General features: G+C 38.4%; 5 protein-coding genes across 27 annotated transcripts in view; 2 read left to right on the top strand and 3 right to left on the bottom strand.

Annotated features, from left to right (window-relative positions):
* The window catches only part of LOC105204401 (histone-arginine methyltransferase CARMER), a 31,639-nt gene extending 27,471 nt beyond the window's left edge, over window positions 1–4,168 (top strand). Inside the window, exons 2-7 of one of the 3 annotated variants that reach the window (XM_011173498.3) lie at window positions 1,373–1,513; window positions 1,671–2,165; window positions 2,243–2,509; window positions 2,591–2,813; window positions 2,920–3,206; window positions 3,943–4,168. In XM_011173498.3, the coding sequence (XP_011171800.1) occupies window positions 1,373–1,513; window positions 1,671–2,165; window positions 2,243–2,509; window positions 2,591–2,813; window positions 2,920–3,206; window positions 3,943–3,971 (1,442 nt within the window). In that variant the 3' untranslated portion in view covers window positions 3,972–4,168. Of the gene's footprint in view, window positions 1–1,372; window positions 1,514–1,670; window positions 2,166–2,242; window positions 2,510–2,590; window positions 2,814–2,919; window positions 3,515–3,942 lie in introns of those variants that run through there. The other 2 variants (XM_011173503.3, XM_039446559.1) reach the window with 2 other exon arrangements.
* Window positions 4,169–4,617: 449 nt separating this feature from the next.
* LOC105205408 (putative mediator of RNA polymerase II transcription subunit 26) overlaps window positions 4,618–21,030 on the top strand; it is a 44,645-nt gene continuing 28,232 nt past the window's right edge. For 13 of the 17 annotated variants that reach the window (XM_039446533.1, XM_039446532.1, XM_039446531.1 and 10 more), the window contains exons 1-2: window positions 4,618–4,753; window positions 13,581–13,764. In XM_039446533.1, coding sequence (XP_039302467.1) covers window positions 13,696–13,764 — 69 coding nt within the window. In that variant the 5' untranslated portion in view covers window positions 4,618–4,753; window positions 13,581–13,695. Of the gene's footprint in view, window positions 4,754–11,539; window positions 11,675–13,580; window positions 13,765–17,047; window positions 17,506–18,107; window positions 18,166–21,030 lie in introns of those variants that run through there. The other 4 variants (XM_039446539.1, XM_039446534.1, XM_039446529.1 and 1 more) reach the window with 3 other exon arrangements.
* Window positions 10,408–13,697, bottom strand: LOC105204392 (P protein). The gene is made up of 12 exons (XM_039447639.1): window positions 13,620–13,697; window positions 13,270–13,379; window positions 12,998–13,157; window positions 12,845–12,916; window positions 12,629–12,760; window positions 12,298–12,552; window positions 12,087–12,221; window positions 11,812–12,006; window positions 11,491–11,724; window positions 11,141–11,399; window positions 10,811–10,904; window positions 10,408–10,670 (listed from the first exon to the last, which is right to left on the bottom strand). Exons 1-12 carry the CDS (start codon window positions 13,695–13,697, stop codon window positions 10,580–10,582), a joined length of 1,815 nt encoding a protein of 604 aa, XP_039303573.1. The 3' UTR covers window positions 10,408–10,579.
* Window positions 13,789–15,371, bottom strand: LOC120357074. Of its 2 annotated transcripts, XM_039446585.1 has the most exons (5): window positions 14,994–15,371; window positions 14,504–14,669; window positions 14,362–14,436; window positions 14,134–14,254; window positions 13,794–14,076 (listed from the first exon to the last, which is right to left on the bottom strand). In XM_039446585.1, exons 1-5 carry the CDS (start codon window positions 15,091–15,093, stop codon window positions 13,915–13,917), a joined length of 624 nt encoding a protein of 207 aa, XP_039302519.1. In that variant the 5' UTR covers window positions 15,094–15,371; the 3' UTR covers window positions 13,794–13,914. The 2 variants fall into 2 exon arrangements, with proteins under 2 accessions (XP_039302518.1, XP_039302519.1); XM_039446584.1 differs by having other exon boundaries at window positions 13,789–14,254.
* Window positions 15,520–17,968, bottom strand: LOC105204472 (cytochrome c oxidase assembly protein COX20, mitochondrial). Of its 4 annotated transcripts, none has more exons than XM_011173574.3 (2): window positions 17,917–17,968; window positions 15,520–16,475 (listed from the first exon to the last, which is right to left on the bottom strand). In XM_011173574.3, exon 2 carries the CDS (start codon window positions 16,461–16,463, stop codon window positions 16,119–16,121), a length of 345 nt encoding a protein of 114 aa, XP_011171876.1. In that variant the 5' UTR covers window positions 16,464–16,475; window positions 17,917–17,968; the 3' UTR covers window positions 15,520–16,118. The 4 variants fall into 4 exon arrangements, with proteins under 4 accessions (XP_011171876.1, XP_011171868.1, XP_011171864.1 ...); XM_011173566.3 differs by lacking the exon at window positions 17,917–17,968 and adding an exon at window positions 16,892–16,909; XM_011173562.3 differs by lacking the exon at window positions 17,917–17,968 and adding an exon at window positions 16,682–16,825.

The following is a 21,030-nucleotide window of genomic DNA, read 5'->3' as shown; positions in this document are numbered from 1 at the left end:
GGTCGGTCGGCAATGAGGATAGGATTTGCACGTCTACGTATTCGGTGAGCCCAGGGTGGAGGAGGCGGGGGCGGTGGCGGCGTCGTGAGCGAATTTTCGCGGCACCTTGCGGCATCCGGGCACGCGTCGACGGAGCACGAGTCAGCACGAGTAGCGTGAATCGGCGCGATTTCGCAATTCGCAGCAGCAGCGGCGCAGCGTAGCGCAACGACGGCCCTGGCCGGGGGTTTGTCTCTCTCTCTTCTGTCCGAGGTGTCGTACGTACTCGCGGCAGCGGCGGTGGCGGTGGCGGCTTTTGTTTCTCACGCGAGTGGTGCGGCGGGCGCGAAAAGAGGAGCGGCTGCGTAACGTGGAGCGTTACGAGCCACCGGTACTAGAAGTAGAGGAGGAGGAGGGGAGGAGGAAGAAGAAGAAGAGGTGGAGGCACGGAGAAAGAGAGAGGGAGCGTGATAGCGAGGCCAGAGAGGGACGGACGGAAAGCAGGGAGAGAGAAACAGCGTCGGGGAAGCGCTGGCACGCGGTGTAGCGAAAAATGGCGAAGACGTTTCGCGCGGTGACGGTCTCGACTCTGTCAAACAATGGACTGTCCACACCGAAATACAACAAACCGGTCACGCTCAATATCAATTACGACCCGCAGGGCCTCAGCGTTGAGTTCGTTTCAGGTACGGACGCGACAGATACCCACCGTTCGCTCCCCAGTGGCGCATCGTCAAACGACGACGACGGACGACGCGCGGCTGATCGATCACGCGACCGATCGCGGCCCGGACGCGACATAACCACACTTCCCATCGCGTCGCGTCGCGCCGTGCCGATTCTTCCCGTTCCCTGACTCGAGGGGACGGTCTCCGAATACCTCCCGCTCGATTGCCGGTCAATATCGCGATAGCATCCTCGACCGATTCGCGTCCTTTCCTTCTTCCCCAATTTGTGTCTTTCTTTTTCTTCTGCTTGTGGGTGTATGTGTGTGCGTGTGTGCGTGTGTGCGTGTGTGCGTGTGTGCGCGCCTTTGGTTGCATGTTTGAGCGAATTTGCTTCTAGTCATTTGTTGGGCTGATACCGATAAACGAACCTTGTGATGACAACTCCAGTCTAATTCTATTGTTTATATCAACATTGTTGTATTTTATATCCGAAAAGCTATTTTATTATCCATTAGATGAGGATAGAGGATGATACTTAAAATGTAGGAAGTTATTGATCTGAAGCACTTTAACCAGAGTTGCATATATTATCTTTCTAATCTTTGCGACTATCCTTATTAATGTATGCAATTATATTTTTTACTCTTTGTACTTTTTCTTTCTTTCTTTGATTATGTATAATGCAATATGAGAAGAAAAATTAACATTTTCAATGTCCATTTTAGGAGATGTTAACTGCAGGGAGAAAGCAAGTTTGTTGGAATTCCCAGTGACTCCCAGTACCGAATGCTCTCGTGTATCATCTCGGAGTTATGTTTTTACACTCGATACAGATAGCTTACTGATTACATTTGCTAATGAAACAGGTGAGCCAGCAACTTTACTCTTGCAGCCCTGTCTTCCACAGATTCTCATTCATTAAGCTTTTACATGATAAAAAGTGAGGAAGCATATATTCTTATTGTAGTAACATCCAGAGAGATGTGCCTGTAAAAAGTACTGACTTTAATATTTAATTTACAGATTTCCGCAATTTTCACTCACACGTAGTAAAACTCAAGATGGGGAAAGGTGTATCGGCATTCAATGAAAGAACAGAAGAGTCCTCGGCGATGCAGTATTTCCAATTTTACGGTTATCTGTCGCAGCAACAAAATATGATGCAGGATTACATTAGGACTAGTACATACCAACGAGCGATTCTTGGAAATCTATCTGATTTTAAGGATAAAGTTGTACTAGACGTAGGCGCTGGTTCCGGCATATTATCATTCTTTGCTATACAAGCTGGTGCGAAAAAAGTATACGCCGTGGAAGCTAGCAATATGGCAAATCATGCCGAGCTTCTAGTTGCAGCTAATAATTTATCAGATAAAATAATAGTCATAGCTGGAAAAATAGAAGAGATTGATCTACCCGAGCAAGTAGACTGTATAGTGAGTGAGCCTATGGGATACATGTTGTATAATGAACGAATGCTCGAAACTTATCTGCACGCGAAAAAATGGTTAAGTCCAGGTAAATATATCAAAGAATTCGCGACTTACGTACTTATCTTGCTGGTTTTTTTTTCTTAATCAAATTTTGATCCACAGGTGGAAGAATGTTTCCCTCCAGAGGTGATCTGCATATCGCGCCCTTTTCCGATGAAAATCTTTATATGGAACAGTTCAATAAGGCTAATTTTTGGTATCAGACATGTTTTCATGGAGTAGATCTCTCTGCCATGAGAAATAACGCCATTAAAGAATATTTTAGACAACCCATTGTCGATACTTTTGATATTAGAATATGTATGGCGAAATCTGTGAGGCACATAGTAGACTTCCAAACAGCTGATGAGACTGATTTACATAAAATAGGTATGGAAAAATAGAAATTATTATATTACGATATATTGAGATATAACACGCAACATTTTTAACAAATTATGTCTCTTTCAGAAATAAATGTCGATTTTCATATACTGGAGAGTGGTACATGCCATGGTTTAGCTTTTTGGTTCGATGTAGCGTTTATCGGTTCGACACAACAAGTTTGGTTAAGTACTGCTCCTACGGAACCTCTCACACACTGGTATCAAGTACGCTGCCTCTTAGAAAACCCATTGTTTTGTAAAAGTGGGCAACTACTCTCCGGGAAAGTCATTCTTATAGCAAATAAAAGGTAAGAGAGTGTCTAGCTCTCACTTCAGCTTTAGTACCGTTGTTTAATTCCAAATTACTTATAAATTTATTTCTCTACATTATAATACATAATATATTTATTTCAGACAATCCTACGATGTAACAATAGAACTGAAGCTTGAAGGAACAAATCTGGAAAGCAGTAACAACACCTTAGACTTGAAAAATCCTTACTTCCGATACACAGGCGCCGCAGCACAGCCGCCACCCGGTTTAAATAACACTTCGCCGAGCGAAGCTTACTGGACGACTCTAGATGCGCAGGGCGCACGGCAAGCGGTGAATATGGTCAATGGAATGTCGGTTAATGGTCTGGGGGAAGTCTCGATGGATACAAGCGCAACAGTAAATCCAAATAATTTGCTGGCAATAGGTAAGGTTTGGTTTGACTCTTCAGTGTACCATTACATGTATTAATTGTGTCGTATGGAGTATATAATGTTTGTAATCAAACGTTCTTGCCACATGCATCACGTCCCAGTGGTTTTAATTCTTCGACATCTAATTTTCGTGCAAAACATATTTATGAAGTCCTGTGTCGCAAAATGTACGAAGGGTGCCGGATGGTCATTGAATGATCTCGGTACACATTCTATGTATTCGCTATATGCAATATTTAAAACATAAAATACGTAAATATAAAACATTTCTCTCAATGATAATAAATGCCAGTCTTTATAATCTGAGACATCCTAAATTCCATTGTTGCTCAAAATAAGTTTATTTCCTTCGTCTACTGTTTTCTGCAGTATATCATTTACCATGCATTTTTACGTAATGTATAAGAGTATTATAATTAATGTTTTTTTTGTCCAAGTTTTGTTTTTTTATTCTGTTTGATTGAAACCTCTCTCAACAACTCCTGCCATATAAACATTCAATTAAAAAATATATATTAGCATAAAATATAATATTTCCAAAACATTTTATTTATGTAGTACAAGAATGATTTGAAGCTATTAGATGTTCTTAGTACAGAAAATTTTTCTTTGTATATATTCTTGTTTATACGTGTTGAAAAATTGTAGAGTAAAAATTCCTGTGGATAAATAATTACACTTGAAATACGTTTAGATAAAAATTGAATATAAATTACTTTTGATTATTAGGTGCTGAAGTTATTATAATTACAGATTAATTGTTTATTACATAAATATCAAATTATTGCCCGGACCTTTTTACTATACTGGTACTTACGGAATGGACATATATTTTATTAATCTACATCATGGAAGACACTTGTACAAAGAAGAAAAAGTTCCTTGTAATTGTTCTTATTTATATATATTTTGTAGAATCTACTCGTGTAAATAAACTTGTTTTTAGTAGTACGGATTTATAAATTAACTATACTCTCTAATATCCCATTTAAAAAAAAAACGATGTATTCTCCTCCCAACATTTAGATATAAGTGACAACTATTGCATTACTGTAATATATGAAAACTTTCCGCTAAACTGATTAGATAAAAAAATATTATAATAGTAATCTATTATTATTATCCACTGATAGTGATGGATACAATAATATGAATATTTTTTTATTAAATTATTTATGAATATACTTTTTTAATTATTTTGCATAATATTAAAATCTTTTTAATATACAATGACAATATGTTTAAAACATAATTTTTAAAATTATTTTCTCTTTCAAATAATAATCTTTTTGCTTAATGAAAATTTAATATGAGTAGTTTAATATAGTGTGAGTTATATTTTTAAACTGTTTTACTCGTTTTATTCGTACATGATAAACAATGTACGAATTTTTATGTAACAGGAGGACAACCAAACATTCATCCAGGTTCTATCTCGAGTACAGGACGAGGTCGCGTAGGAGGTACGGCTACAAGCACTCAAGCGGCACAATTGATAGGCGGTGGAATAACTCCAAATATGTTTACGTCGCCTGCCACTGTGAGTACAATTCTAAAATTTGCATTTTTACAATGAGTTATCGAAGTAGTAAAGAATGTGTTTTATTTAAAATAATGCTTTAGGTAAAATCAGACAAGCATGAGATAATTGTTATAATATGCGTGTGTACATAATTTTATATAAAATTTGCTATACATTTAATAAATTTACGTGAGAGACGGAAACTAAAGCAATACGTCTGCTTGCGTGACTTTCGCGCTACAGCTTGGTGTTACTTTCCAGCAATCGCTGGTCCTCGGCAACACTTCTCATTATCCAGTGAATCCCAGCCTGATGATCGGTGACTACGTGACTCCTGGGAACGGCATATCGCCGCAGGCGTATCGGCAATGATCTATGGCGAAATCGTTTCTCGCCGAGTATTCCCGCAAAGTAAAACAATTACAGAACGATCGTAATAGTTGTAGCAGTATTGGAGACATCGGCAACAACAGTAAGCAAGGCCGTAAACTGGTATTTAGCTCCCCAATGAGTAAGCTTCGACTTTCGTCCGTGCGAATCTTAGGTACCGTCGACTTGGCCAATCTCAATTCCGGCTTTAGCCACAGCAACATTGCTTATTCAAACGAAAGTATAGCCAGTCCTGGGTTTGCATTTGATTGGAATTCTGTCGGTGATAAGTCTCAATGGGAGGCACGTTGGAAGAGACTGCGAGCCGTCCTCTCGTAGTTATCATTAATTATCTCATTGGTTATCTTATATAATTGATTTTCATTGGATCGTCACTTAGAAAAGAAAAAGAAAAGATCTTCCAGATCAACGTGCATGCTTGCCAAATATATCCACGAAAATATAATATTTTTAATGACAATATACAGTCTCGTCGCTATAGTATAGGCACCACTATTTTACGAAGTCTTGACATAAATCGGTGAAACGATAACTTATAAAGGAGAAAAATCGGGAATGATCGCGCGTTGCGATCCATTTGTTTTAATTCGAATTCAGATGATTTAGAATCGACTCCAAGTACTCAAAGACAGGCATATTTTACTAAGCTGTGTCGTTAACTTGCTTGGGTTTCGATATCAAGCGACTTTTACACGAGTTTTTAGAATAGGAAAAATAGCGACGTTTCGAACATTTTGAAGAAGTGCAAAGAGCAATAATACATTAGGAGCGTATGTTGTAAAGCACTCTGTGGCATTACCTGTTATTCAGATGTCTCTTGCACTTGTTTTTAATCGTGTCTTTATTTCGTTAGCATAACACAACAATACGCGAGAAAGTACAACTTTTTTATGAGTATTAGCTATTATCGCGTATATTTCAGTCCCGTGTAAATCTGTATTGAGACGTTTTAATTGTTTGATAGGTGTGAGGCAATTATTCATCGATTATATTTCGTAGATAAATTGTACATATATCTGAATGTGTGACACAAACATAGGTTGTGGGATACTTCATCTAGAAAGAAGGAAACGATCGCTATTCATCAAAATCAACCTAAACTAAAACATTAACAAAGGTTTCATTGCCATAGTATAAAAACGTAATTGCAGGTTTATATACTACACACACTGGACAAGGATTGCTCGAATAGAATCTTATAATTTTATACAAGATGATCTGTAATTAGCTTTGCATTACACTTAAATTTTTTAACATATATTTTATAGTCGCAAGAAATGTCTGTTTTGAAAGATTTTTACGATTTTTTATGAAAAATCCATCGTGTGTATATTGCGTATAATTAAGTTTCAAGCTACATTATCTATTAAATTAAAATAGACGAGTATCATTCTTTCTTTGTCAGATCTTATAAAATATATAATTCAAAGTCAAAGTATATAATTTTTTTTGTTAAATTTTGCATCGCATATATATGCATTTTATATATTATGACATTAAAATAATTATTAATGAAAAAATCTTTGAAAATTGACGTTCTTTTTGCATTGATGATCTGTATACACAAGTGATATTTGAAAACGCGCATATTTCCTGTACTCATAGTAATATTCTGAAGTAAAACAGAAATACACAGCCATAATGACTTTTCATCATCTTTAACCCTTTCCACTCATTATATAATTCAGTCGATGCGGATATTATTAAATGTTTATTATGTTTCTCGCTTAATTCATCAAAAACATTAATGATCATTAAAATAATATTTGGAAGGAATTTCCATTGATTTCTTAATATTTTTTCATCAATGGTAACACAAATTTGAGTGTAAAGGGTTAAAGTGTAGAAACATTGAACATACAATCTTTTGCAAACAAAGCAAATATATGTGTTGAATGTTACATCTCATATTTGATGATGCTTTATTCAGTTAAGAATTTTTAGTCCGGTAAATAAGTATGAGAGTGAGATACCGTCGATTGCCAATATGGAAACTATTGTACATACACATATATCATCGAATAATTTCTACATATTTTTTAAGAATTTACCAGTCAAACTACCAGAAATAATACAACTGGGTAATGTTTATAGATTTGAAGATGCAGGACGTCATTCGTTATAATTTTAAGAGGCAAATAGATATAGATAATTTTTTCGAAATTTTCCATTTTATTTAGTGGAACGATATATTTCCACCTTTTACATATTGTAGTAGTTGTTACTAAAATGGATAATTGTCTTATTCAATTTACATGAGATGTTGGAATAATCAGAAATTTGTCGAAATTATAAATAGGTTATCGTTTAGTGATATAGAGTAATTTATCAGGTAAATAAAACTGTTATCTCGCATAATAAAAAAATTTGAACAGAATGTTCTTTTTCTATAATAGAAATAAAACTCGCCCTGCGATAATTGGACAATAAATTGCGATTTTGCAATTCTTAGAGAATTAAAAAATTAAAAAGGTAACAAAATTATACAATGAAATCTATATATTCTACACTTTTATATATTCTTTTAGACATCTTCAAATCTAAAGAAATTATTCAAGTGTTCTGTTCCTGGTGAACTACTGTATAATTACTGTAGATCTCGAGAGGACTCCATTAAGTCTTATTTTAGGTTTTAAGGATGTTACACTTTATTTGTTATCTGCACATCTACACACACTTGCCATCTAAATGCACTTCCTAGTTACCTCATCGCCGGTGAATGAATGTAATGATAATTTTTCGCAGCAGTTTATTACTTTCACGCGGCCATCCTTCGAATCGAGAAACTCCTCGATGCAGAAGGCGGATGCAACCCGTGCAATGCACTAGCACACTTGAAATCAAAGCTAGATAATTTGTACTTACTCTTTACAGGATCTTTCGTACCTTGCGTGGCACGCACACTTGCGAAGAATGTAAATATGCGCGTCGCTATTTCTCGATGAAGTATTTCTGGAAAACAAAAGTATCATACGCTTGTTAATACGCGCCTCGGCACATATACAAATCAATCTCGTGACAGGCATTCCACAAGTGCTACTAATACTGCATGGTTTGTTGTAATAATTAATATAAGGACTTGCTTCTTCCATCGTTTGTTTGGGATAGTAACATCGTTAGCAACACCTAGAGCGTAACTCCGTCTTGTTTGTCTCAGCTTCTTTTCACAGTACATCACCATTGGAAGATCAAAGATTTAATCACGATATTAAGGACGACAGGACGACGTTTAATACCAACTGCGTTTCTAGATGCTGCTTTCGGCGCTATCTTACATTGATGTGGATGCGTGCGTTTTTTTCTTTTTGTACCGTTAGAATATCGAATATATAAGACTGCTACACCGCTCGGAAAAACATATACGCGATACTACATATCTCATCCCAGTTGTATCCTTCGCAATTTTTGTCGTTACATTTTTGTATTGTTGCATTTTTTTTCACGATTCCACGCAACTGATGTACATGATGTTCCGTTGAAAGATACGTGTTGGCTTCTTCAAATCAGTTGTTTTTTTTAATCGTATCTCGAAAGTTTTTATTCCTATAAACTGGGGTACACTTTATTAGCTAGCTTTCGCTCGTGTATGTTTTTTGGCGGTATTATCCGAGTATTAAGTAGTCCAGCAGTGTTATATAGGAATCCGTGCGTTTCAACGACTGAAAACTATATAAGATATCTCAGGTAGTTACGCGAGCTCGAGGAATGCCTTTACTGCGCTAAGTGTCTCTTTCTGCATCTTTATTCTTCGTTTCTTTAAGTTAAGTTCGTTCGCGATACGGTACAATGGTAGCAGATAAAATGTAGACGCAGGTTTTCGTTTACGATTCATACCCCGATAAAGCGTAGGCATGACTTGACGAGAACATTGTATAATCGCATAAAAATCAGACTCATACAAATATAATCCTTATTGTAACCGAGTAGTAAAATTGACCAGTTTATGTTTAAATTTTTTTCGAACTGATGATGATTTCCTTCGTTATACCTGTAGGACTACTCATTCGCGTGACAATTTTTCAAGGAATGTTGACCTCTTTCCGCTAGTTTAGATGACATCACAAGTAGGCTTAAATGATTTTGATCAAGATGTCACACTGTTAATTTATAGATTTTATTTTGCAGATTATCGAAGCTTCAAAAATCCCAAACATACAGTTTATATAAAAGTATATATCGCTTCTGTCATGCACGTATGAGAATAAAATTCAACAAAAATGGAAGAGAAACAATTTGACGCGTCAGAAACTGTAGTACTTATAGATAACAGGATTACAGTGGAGCAGAGACATCGTTTCTAACATGACATTTTACTAGTACGTTTATATTCATTGTAAATACGACAATATTTTTGCAGCCAACGCAACCTTTTTTACCGTTTATAAGAAATTTTTCTTTTCTTATGCCATGCACACAATTCTAGACGTCGTTTGATGAGCGCAAACAAGTTCAGCAAACTCGTAACGTTCACGCTTGTATTTAAACAAGTTTTAATAAATTTCGTGTTAACGGAATACATCACACGATAATTTACTGTCGATTATAAAAATATTATTTTTGTGAAGAATAGATATTGACGCTCAGTTTAATTCGAGTGTATATTACGCTGAATTGTGGGGCATGTACAATTAGAATGATACAAATATAAGTTGCGATAAGTTATTTGATTTTGTCGAAATCCGTCAGGCGACAGTCTTTGGAATTGAGATCGTTTTCTCCCAGAGTCTCGTTTTTAATAAAAATATTTCAACGAATTGTCTAGCATGTATGTGTATTTTATGTGATCATTAAACCTTTACGCAATTACGCGCAATTTGCCAATTTTAATTTTTTTATATTAAAATTTAATGTTATTGTGTTTCATCATTAAGGGCCAGCAAATAACAAGAGTCTTTGAGGAAACAATATTTATTTTGCAAGTGAGACTTATAAATATATAATACAACATTATTATACGATTGCTTGTGAGTTTACGTACAGCAGAACTCTTCTATTCACAGAAATAGCTGTCCCCTATAAATTGAAATTCTTCTTTAGTGCTTTCTCCGTTGCATATTCGCCACGTGACCATGTGGCCACATGCATAGTTTCCTTACAAAACAAACGAATGAAAGACAAAATACGCAACTTTTTTATCTTACACGCGTGTGTCATTAGAATAAGAACAAGATTTGGGAGAAGAATAAAAAAGTTCGGCCGTATTACAAGCAGTTATATACAGATTTCTTTTTTTCTGCAGCAGTTTCATACAAATACATGTAAAAATATTGGAAATGTGTAAAACGACTTTGTCCATATTGATTTGTGCTCTCTATATAATATTTTACGGAACCATGTTCAGTAATTTTGCGTAATGAATATTCTGCTCTTAAAAAAGTTATGTAATAAGTACATATTTATGAGTACAAGTACCATTGTACATTAAACAGATCCTCACTCATACGTCCTTGTTATTTATGTTCCGTTCCAACCGAAGACGACGTGAGCAATTATCAGATAAACCATAATTGTTATGGTACTCGTTAGCATGATAGGAAATCCTACCCTGTAATAGAATCAAGGCAGTCATGGCTTTAATTACGACTTCAATGACGGGAAATGACAAGATCTTTGAAACGCGCAATAATGACTCATTTTCCATTAACCGCGAGACGCAGCGATTCGTAACGTCGCGCTCTCACTTACCTGAAGAATTGCATGAAACTGAATCTGTAACCATGTTGCTCCGCGACGCCCATGCAAACAACGTTGGCAGTAGCTCCAATCAAAGTTCCATTTCCTTTAAAAATAACTGTTCAGTGAATATTGAAAAAACGGGCGCTCTTATTCGTTAGTTCGAAAACGCCAGCTTTTGCGACATGTCTTTTGATTATCGTTGATTCAACGTGGTGGCACGAACCAAATCGAGAGAATCGAATCGTGACAAAGCTCGAAAGATAATTTTACATTCGAACTTTTGTTGCAGTTTCGAATTAATTTGGCTTTCGAGGATCGTTTGGATCTAAAATGTCTTACCTCCCATACAAGCCCCGAACGTCAGTGCCCATATCAGAGGCTGCATAGGCAAATCGAGTTCACGATTTTGGGCGAGATTCGTGGCGATTCTCACCATCATGGTAGCGAGCGGTACGTTGTCGACGAAGCAGCTAGCCAGAGCTGATACCCAGAGCAACAACAATATAGCAACCGCTAATCGAGACTCCTCGTTGACCGACAAAATGAAATACTCAGTTCTTTGACCAATCCACGTGATGAGGCCCAAACGCGAGAGAGCCTACAAGATTTTTTTGAATGTTAATCCAAGAAGACTCCGTCTCGAGGAATCTCTAGACACTAAAATTGGCTGGAATTTTTCTTGATTCTACCTCCATGAGAATGAACAAGGATGCGAAAAATAGCAAGGTGCTCCATTCAACGCGTGCCATGAGACCGTCGAAATCCTCACTATCGGCCAATATTAGAAGCAGTAAAACGCCGACTAGAGCGATCCAACCCAAAGACAGATTTAAATGAGGCAGACTGTGCAGGAAGAAGAGCGTGATCACAAAGGTAAGCACGCATCCCGATTTTGCTAGCAACCATTTATCCCTAATGGGATACTGAAAAAGGACATATTCTTAAAAGAAATGCGGTTGATAATCGAAGCATAATGAAGCTCTCGAAAGACAAAGGACTATTCAGCTTGCCTTTTCCTGTAATTCCTCGAGCGTGGTTTTGTACTTCTCTAACGCCGCGCTACCTGTGATTAATTTCTTCTTCAGCTGCGATAACAAACGTTGCACCTTTTTCAGCAACGTTTCCCTTACCAGATTCTCGTCCTTGCTGTAATTGGACAGACTGGCCGCCGCTCGTTGCCAAATAGCGATCGTGTGCCTCAATTCCTACGGATGAACCATTATGCGTGAGATTATAATTTATATTTATATATTATAATTTATATTAATTTATAGTTTGCATATACCTGTACGTCTTGCGGCTCGTCGAACCTGAGAACTGTGACGTCTCGAAAAATGTAGCGAATTTGCGCGCTGACCACTATCAACACCAGTACCACGCCGACGCTCATGTGCAACGAGAACGTACCGAAATCGACTCCCTATAGGTGCGATAATTATTGGTTGATTATCAGATCGACCGACTCCAGATGTGTAAATTTCGCATACGTGACTCACAGCATCTTTAACATCTCTATTAGAAGCGATGATAACATTCGGCGGATCGCCGACCGGGGTCATGGCACCTCCGATGTTGGAATAAACCACCATGGCGGTCAAGATTGGCACCGGGTTTAGCTCCATCACCTCGCACAATCTAATAGTTACTGGAGTCATTAGCAGGACGGTCGTCACGTTGTCCAGCAGCGACGACAGAAACGCAGTGAAGAAGCAAAGGGCCATAATCAGCGGCCACAATTTTCCGGCGGTTATCTAAAAGCAAATGGCGAATAAAGGCGTCGTCAGGATTGCTTTAGCTATTTCATCTTAGGCAGTTTGTTTTTCTCACTTTGTAAGCGTAAACCGCCAGCCAGTCGAACACCCCAGTTTCGGCGATGATGGCAACCAGCACCATCATGGAGAACAATAGCAGCAGTGTGTCTGTATCTATCCAAGAAATTAGTTCGTTCATAGTCGGTCGCTAAAAATACAAGTATGTTACTTCTTAAATTGATCACTTACAAAATTCTATCGCAAACTTAAGAAAAGGCATGTTTGCCTGTACCTCGTTTAGAGCCGCCAGTGTCGCGATGGACATTGTGGACGCCAGCATGGCAGCCAAAGCTCTGTGCACGATCTGATTCGGTCAAACGTGATAATTAAAGCATTTAAGAATCGACAGGAAATAAATACACCTTAATTCGCGTATATGATTTACCTCGAAAATGATCATGATGTACAGGCCGATTAAGATGACAGCGGCGTACGGTATGCCAGTATCGGTGTTTATCGGTGACAGATTGTAGGCTATCGAAAACGAAAGACTAGACTTCGAATTCGTGCGTAGTTTGATGAACATTACGCCGCCCGATAGGATCCTATAAATAAAACGATAATTTTGTTAGGAGAATCTGTTACGTCTTTCTTCTGGCAATTGCCGGCAAAATTTATAGATTTTATTTAAGCAATAGAAAAGTATGAATAATGCACCTTCTGTCGACGTTTACTTGGAAGGTCTTCTGGTACCTTTGATCGGGAAAGATGTTCACCAGATTTTCGGGCAGTACTGGCAAGATCCACACGTCGCTTACATTCTGCAGCTAACAAATATAGCTAGTTTAGCGACATAATTATCCAGTAAGCAAAATGTCAGCAAATGTTTCTGATTTGGGCAAATACATACGGCATACAGGGCAATATAATTAAGATACTATATTATTTTTATGAGATGTGTGCAAAAGGATATGTAAAATAATAATTTATTAATATGACTAATTTCTTTTCTTCTTTCTCTGTTTCAGTTTCGGCCTCGTTTACTTTCGACGCGAACGTGAGCGTACGTGGAATAATTTTGCGCAAAGCGCGCGTTTAAAGATGTAGACACCTTCGAGTTCTCCAATTCGGTAGAGGAGAGCCATGAATTGGTTTTCCCGTCCGCCAGAAGCTGCAGCCATACCATTAAATAATGCGTCGATAAATTCGCAGGTAAACACTGCCCTTTCTTGCCTAACGGTAGCAATGGTCCTTCCATCGTCACGCTGATCAACTTGCTCATAACGTGCTCGTTGATTCGGTAATCTATATTATAATTAAGGAAATGAAAGTATCCAGTTGATACTATATTATATATATGATTTACGAAATTTTGTTTCTCTTGAATCTCATCTCGCTCAAAATAAACGAAAATTCACAGTTCGAATTTTCCCGATCGACTAGAAGGATACTCTTACTTTCTCCACTGGACACGGAAAGCTGATGCATCATCTCGGTCTTTTCGTTCTTGAACATCAGTATCACCTGCAATGTGAAACGACGTGAGATTTGCCAATTGACATTGGTCCTATGATTTCTTACTGTGAATAGTAGCCAACAGCAGGAGAGGGCGATTAACTTGATGTAGCGGCAAAGTGGCTTCTGCTTCTCCTGCGTTTGCACGTCCTGCCCGTCTTCGTCGGCATTGCTCTGATTGTGAGTACTGTGAAGATATCAGGATTATTACATCCGCTTGTTCCGAGAACTCATAGGGGATCGTTAAAAGTCCCCGTGAGCCGCGATAAGTAAAGAGGATAGCGAGTGACTTACCTGGTTGGTATCACGGGCCGTGTCCCGAGAGACATATTCACAACCAGGCAGTCTCTCTTCATGTAGTCCGGAGATCTAGAATCGCGCGTTATCTCTCGTTGTACAGAAACCCATTTCTATATCGATTTCTAGACCCACTTACCTCGTTTCTCTTATTCGATCATATTCCCTCTGAAAGACCGCCAAACTCGGATCCAAGCGGATCGCCTCTGGCAGCTGACTCCAGGCGCGAAGCACCTCGTCGGGGATCTGTCCGAATATCACGGAACTCGAAACAGAGGAGGTGGGACTGATCGGACTGCGAATAACTTTGAGAACACTCGTTACAGAATCATATCCTAAGAGAGATTGCAACAGATTCCAGGACTACAAACGTGACTCGCTCAAAAGATTCAGCGAAAATTTCGACTTACGTTTTTAGAAATTTCTTTATTAAATTTTAATCGTTTGCATTTTGAATGTTAATCTTATTATTTTACAATTGCTCGTTTGGAGTTTGCTCCGTTGTGAAATATGCATCTTTGGAGCTGCGTATAAAAGCATCGAGTCTGAGAGATTCAGTGTGAGTGAAAAGATATAAACTTATTGTAGTCCTGAGGTCGATATAAAGATCTATTATCGTTTGTAAATACCTGAATTGTTGCGGCCGCTGTGAGAAATCGGCGGGTTGAGGAACAGCCGTGGCGTTTGCAGGTCGGTTTCATCGTCGCTCGTATCGTTCTGCGACATCATATCTATTTTCCCAAATCCGCTCGTTATCGTCCCTTATTGCACACAGATTTCTTGTCGAATTGAAGCGTTAGTTCTATTAAATTTACACATTTTATTTACACCGTGCCGCGCGCCGTGTTGCATTCGCGGCTCCGAAAATACTGTACTGTTGTAGGAATGACTCAAATCGTACTCGCGAGATTCTCAGAGGTCACTTTACAGATTATTTACGTCTTACATGTAAACACAATCATGGAGATCATAGAAATTTGATGTATTTTTCCATAGGATGTTGAAAATTATTTATCGTATTACCTTTGCATTGTAGAAAATACCAAGATTTCTATGATTCATGAAAAATTGCATATAAAATTTAGGCTTTAGGTTCCATCTGCAACGCAATCATATCTACAGTGTGTAAGAAAAAATTTAAATATATACGTTTGAAAAATAATTTTATTTTACAGCACAATTTCAATCAATTATACAATCATGACATCAGTATTGTATCAATTATTGCATTTAAAAATATAAAAAACGATATATTACTTTTTCACACTATTAGCGCTAAAATACAATACAATTGCATAGTCACAATAAGTGTTTTCCAGCAAGAGACATGGAAGGACACAGAATAACACAGTGAAACATTTAATCCTCGTTTAACATCGACAAACAAGAATAAAATAATTCACTGTGTCAACTGTTACTTGCTGGAAAATACCCAATGGCTACATTATCGTAATATTACAACTTTATATTAAAATCTATGAATTTGTGTGTCAATTCTTAAACAAAATTACTACATTTTTATACATATACAATTAAATTACATAACAATCTCATAAACATGAAATATGTAAATGTTATATACAATGCAAACAAAAAAATGAAAAATAACCCAGGCAATCTTTTACACTCATTTTATAAACAATATACAATAATCTTATATATTACATTATACGATAGCGCAATATTGTTTGCATATCTTGTATCTATCATTGTCGTACATTATTTGAAAGTTTTTAAGCGTCGATAAGTTTTCTCTAATGCTCGTGAGAGGCTTCCTTGAGCTCCCGTCGACTGCCGCTGGCTTGCCGAAGGACGTTCTGCAAGTCCTGCATAGCGTACTTTTGCATCACGTAATTATACCGGCAGTAACACCAATAGGCCACGACAACGCCCATGTAGGAGCCCAGGGCCACGTTTGTCGACAGCTTCACGCGACTCGTGAACATGAAGGTGGCCAGGCCGGCCGCGAGACCGCTGTAGATGCCGGACAGCATGCTCTGCTTGAAACAGGGAATCTTCCTAATGTCTCGGCCGAACAGCATCACCGCCTTGGACTGATCGTCTTCGTCCACGGCGTCAACGGCGTCCACGGCATTCATCGCGTTCGTGTCCTGTTATTCAGGATAATACAAATGCTTTTACGTAACCTCCACGAGACGTAAAGTGAGGTTAAGTTTATGACAGTTTATGAGCTCGTGATCACGTGATTGCTTTCAGCTGTACCTTTTGCACTTTGCCAGCTGACATATCTCTCTCTCTCTCTCTCTCTCTCTCTCTCTCTCTCTCTCGCATGCATCGAAAAATGTGTGTATCTTACGACAAGTGTAAAAGGTGCAGCGAAAAGCACGGACAAAACAAACAGATTTGCGGAGCCTATAAAGTAAAACATTAGAACGTCATAATAAGCAAAGAGGTTATTGTCATTCCGGACTCGTAGAATTTTTCACACTTCCGAGAATCGAAGTTTCGAGAATTTTCGATACTTCGAATCGCGACAATCGAGATTCTCAAAAATCGTCGCGATCACCTGATGCCGATGATCTCCGCGGGGGAGCGTCGCGCGTTCAGCGAACGAAAGTTCAGCGCGATCCGGCGAATCGAGCGCTGATTGGCCGCGGCCGTGGCGTTGGCGGGGCGCCGGGTGACGTCGCACGACGCATGTTCCGTGCTATCGAATCCGAGTGACAGGTGGTGCGGTGCGGCGCGGCGCGGCGCGGTTTACAGCTCGGCTCGGCTCGGCTCGGCTCTCGATTCCGTGCACACACTCGATACGTGATCGCTCGCGCGAGGAACGCGGATCGTCGTGACTGTCGTCGTCGTGCGCGAACGTTTGACGTTACACGGCCGAGAAGCGTGGTGCACCGTCGCATCTTCGAAGGGGAAACAACGGAGACGCGAGGAAGGACACCCGTCGCACGCACGTCGCGAGGACGCGAGTTTACTCCGAGGGAATCTCTGCACTCTCGTCGTCTCGGGGACACCCGTCGTCATCCGTCCAAATTGTGCAAATCGCGGTGACATGCACGCACGGTCACTCGTGCGTCGCTGCTCGTAGGTGTTCCTCCCCACCTCCGCGTTTACCTCCTACGATGTGTACCACGTATCCGCGCGACTCACCCGGGAGATTCAGCTGCAGAAGAGGTAAGAGTCGTAGCACACACACGCACACTTCCCCTCCCCCTCGCGATCGACCCTTCACCGTCGCGCGGAGTCCCTTAACCTTATACTCGCTGTCGAAAAACGATGGGCGAGTAACGGGGAACCGTGATCGACGCCGCGCTGTACGTCGTCGTCGTCGTCGTTGTCGTCGTGGGGATCCTCGCGATCATCTGAGCTTTCGAAACGACCAGCCGTGTAAATCAATCTCGTGTCACGTAAATAAACGTGTAGCGCGTGTACACGTCTGCTCAGCGGTGCGTTACGTCACGAAACGTTTTTTCTTTTTTTCTCTTTTTAACGAGCGCGTTACTCCAAAAGATAGTGATCGATTGATAACGATCAGAGATAAGACACGCGGTACGTTTCTTGAGTTTCGGAGTACGCGCGTTATACCTTTCGATCGCGATGTTTCTCTCACGTCGAAAGCACCCTTTTTCCGACGACGGGATAGAGGATCCACCACCATCCCCTCACTCCCTCCCACCCCTGTCGTGGGCGAACGAACGCGCGTTCGGAAACGGGACGAGAAGGCGGCCGAGCTCTTCGACCCTCGCATGAAGGTGGACGACTTTATTTTTTTCCAGTGTATGCGAGATTGCTCTACGGCAGGCCAGGCATAGAACCGCAGGGATTTTCATTTTTGTGAGTAAGGAATCGCGGAGACGCGGTGATGTTCAACCCGCGTATGCTTCTAATCCGCGGGAATAGGCAGAGGTGCATGCACGTTATTCTTTCGCACTACTAATCACTTCTCGCTCTCTCTTTCTCTCTCTCTCTCTCTCTCTCTTTTTCTCTTTCTCTTTCTATCTCGCAATATCTGTCCTCTCTGCTCCTTTTACTCTCGATCTCTGTGAGAAGTATTATTCCATATTATTCCACTCGTAAAACAAGTGGAGCAAGTTGAGATCTGAGAAGGAGAATTCGCGAGATCGAGAAGCCGCAAGTTCGGAGAAATCGGAGGCAGGATTCCGAGGGGCCCCTGAGGGCGATTCCAGGATTCAGATATCCAATGTATACGAACAGCGATACGTTCACCGTTTTTCTAGGAGGCCGTTACGAGGCTAAAGAATTGGCAAGTAATACGAAGTAAACGACCCGTCGAGTCAACGAGCGGTTATCGTTCCGTTTGTGTATTGCGGAAGTCCACTGTTTCTTTTTTTTTTTCTTTCTTTCTTTCTTTGCGCCGATCGTCAGTGATCGTTTTTGCTTTCCCCGAGGCAGGGAATAACGTAATGAAAACGTCGCGTCGATTATGGGGGATTACCCGCACCTGTGCGGAGGCACCTCGCGGCGGTAAGCCCCGCTAACGGTAAGCGGAGATTTCGCGCGAGAGCCGAACGCGGCGCAAGAAAGGTCAGATTCCATACATTTATGGCGCAACGCGAGAGACACCGGTCACGATGCACGAGACGCGATCGTTTACCGTACATCGCTCCGTACGGTAAATCAAGAACGTTCATCCGAAGTCGTCGGATTGCTACGAGGGATCTTGTGATATTTTTTGCCAATTGAAACTGAAAACGAAGTCCCGAGATCAAAGTAACGCTTTAGTGCTTTTCTCATTTAAGAAAGAAAATGGTTTGCCTTTTTCAAAGCTTTCATTTTCCAATCTTACTTGTAAAGCTTCATTTAAGGATATTTTTGGCTGTACAATACGAGATAAAAGTTATCGAAATTTAAAAACTGAAAACTTCTTATACTGAGAAATAAATTTGTTAAAAATCTACAATATTTAGTCAATTATGATCAAATATTGCGTTGATTCCGTCGATATTCTTAATTTAAAAATGTTAATGATAGGCATGAATAAACTATATTTTTTGTTAATTTACAACTAAATAATTGTTGAATCAATCTAATGTTTAGTTGAGCGTATCGAGCTAAATATTTAAATTTTTCAACAAATTTGTTTTTTCAGTGTATAGTTTTTTTTTTAATCGGTGACAAAAAATTTTGGTCACAAATGTTCGAATGTTGGTCTTAAAATCAGCTGCAAAGAAGAAAAAAAATTTGATTTATAATGCAAATGATCTTGTTTTGTTACAATTTTAAGCAAATAACTTTTAAACGAATAAGTAGATTTAAACAAATCTTTGCATGAATATTTATTAGTTTTATTACATATAAAAAGTTTGATTTAAATGTTTCCTATTTCCTTATCAAATTTGCAAATAAATACTATAAAATTATGTAAGAATCAATGACAAATAAAAAATTTAATCATTTTTGAACTAATAAAAATAATATGCTTAAATTTTACAAAGACACTTAAACGTAATAATAGAAAACTCTAAATTAAAAGTAAAAAAATTTTGGTAATACTTAGAGATGTGACATATATCCTTTTTCTTTCTTAATGGAGAGACAATGAATATTTTATATTGATATAATAAAACTAATCGATTCGACACTGAAGCGAAGTAGTTTCTCTAATTATGCATTTCACACTAGATTTTGACGTATATATATATTGTATATATATAATATATGCAAGGTTGGCTAAGTTACTATATTTTTTTAAGTAAATTTAAAAAATATATTAATTTACGTTAATGGTTTGTAAAATTAATTTATGTAAAAATTTTTAAAAAACTATTTAAAACACATTAAAATAACATTAAGTTAAATTTAAAGTTAATTTTGTAAAGTGTTATTAAATCAGAAATTTGTAAGTTTTTAAAGTTAGATTATTCAATAGTTATAATATAGATTATCAAGCAAATTTAATATTTTATTTGTGAATGAATTTTATGAAATAACAAAAAATAGTTTTTTATATAGGAATGTGTTTTTTTTAATAATTTTTTTTGCTACATAGATAAATTTTTAATTTAGAAAAAATTAAGAAAATAAAGTTTAAATATGTAGTTAAAAAAATAACTACTTAAAGTTAAAAATTAAATTATTAAAAATGAACCAAGTTAAGTTAAAAATTATTAATTTTTTTAATTTTATTATTTAACTTTGAACTTTTTACAATTTAACCCCGTATCTACGTTACACCATCTCATCGTTAGATCTCGTGACACTTCCATTTATTCTCTGAGCTCCTTCGCTTCGGATCCTTCGAATTTCCCTCATAATGATCCCTCGTTATTCAACAATCCCGCAAGACGTTACCGCGCGGAACGCGAACTAATGTAATCCGCAATGCTCTCTACGACAAATCGGGCCAGTGCCATTTATCGTCCTACATTTGGAGATCGTAGCACGCCGGTCACCTTTCACCATCTATGCGATGCATTTCGAATAAAATTCCTCGGGTGCTCCTTACGATGTTTTTTGAAGCCGGTAGTCTCGGCCGGTGCCGAGCACATCGTTCACTTCAAGGAATAATTCGCGCGTGAAGGAACAGGTACAGATAATCATAGGAACGTTTTTATTAAATTACCTGTTTTAGACATATATTTTATACATTTCAAATATATTAATAAATTTATAATAAATATATTTCGAAATATAGAAGAAATATAAATATAAGATAAATACAAAATTGAAAATATATAC

This window comes from Solenopsis invicta, chromosome 3 (assembly GCF_016802725.1).
Source record: "Solenopsis invicta isolate M01_SB chromosome 3, UNIL_Sinv_3.0, whole genome shotgun sequence".
NCBI lineage: Eukaryota > Metazoa > Arthropoda > Insecta > Hymenoptera > Formicidae > Solenopsis > Solenopsis invicta.
Note: the sequence above shows the minus strand (reverse complement) of the source record. Positions and strands in the feature narration are given on the sequence as shown.

What these genes read in the sequence shown, in the direction of transcription:
- LOC120357074 (XM_039446584.1), bottom strand. Translation starts at nt 15,093, where the DNA reads ATGATGTCGCAGAACGATACGAGCGACGATGAAACCGACCTGCAAACG. An exon ending in CAGCGGCCGCAACAATTCAG is followed by an intron (nt 14,670 to 14,993) that starts GTATTTACAAAC and finishes GTGTTCTCAAAG; the next exon opens with TTATTCGCAGTCCGATCAGT. An exon ending in GATCGAATAAGAGAAACGAG is followed by an intron (nt 14,437 to 14,503) that starts GTAAGTGGGTCT and finishes GCGCGATTCTAG; the next exon opens with ATCTCCGGACTACATGAAGA.
- LOC105204392 (XM_039447639.1), bottom strand. Translation starts at nt 13,697, where the DNA reads ATGGCTCTCCTCTACCGAATTGGAGAACTCGAAGGTGTCTACATCTTT. An exon ending in CACTGGCGGCTCTAAACGAG is followed by an intron (nt 12,761 to 12,844) that starts GTACAGGCAAAC and finishes TTGTATTTTTAG; the next exon opens with CGACCGACTATGAACGAACT. An exon ending in GTTCGGGGCTTGTATGGGAG is followed by an intron (nt 10,905 to 11,140) that starts GTAAGACATTTT and finishes TTATTTTTAAAG; the next exon opens with GAAATGGAACTTTGATTGGA.
- LOC105204472 (XM_011173562.3), bottom strand. Translation starts at nt 16,753, where the DNA reads ATGTTTTACTTTATAGGCTCCGCAAATCTGTTTGTTTTGTCCGTGCTT. An exon ending in CTGCACCTTTTACACTTGTC is followed by an intron (nt 16,476 to 16,681) that starts GTAAGATACACA and finishes CCTGAATAACAG; the next exon opens with GACACGAACGCGATGAATGC.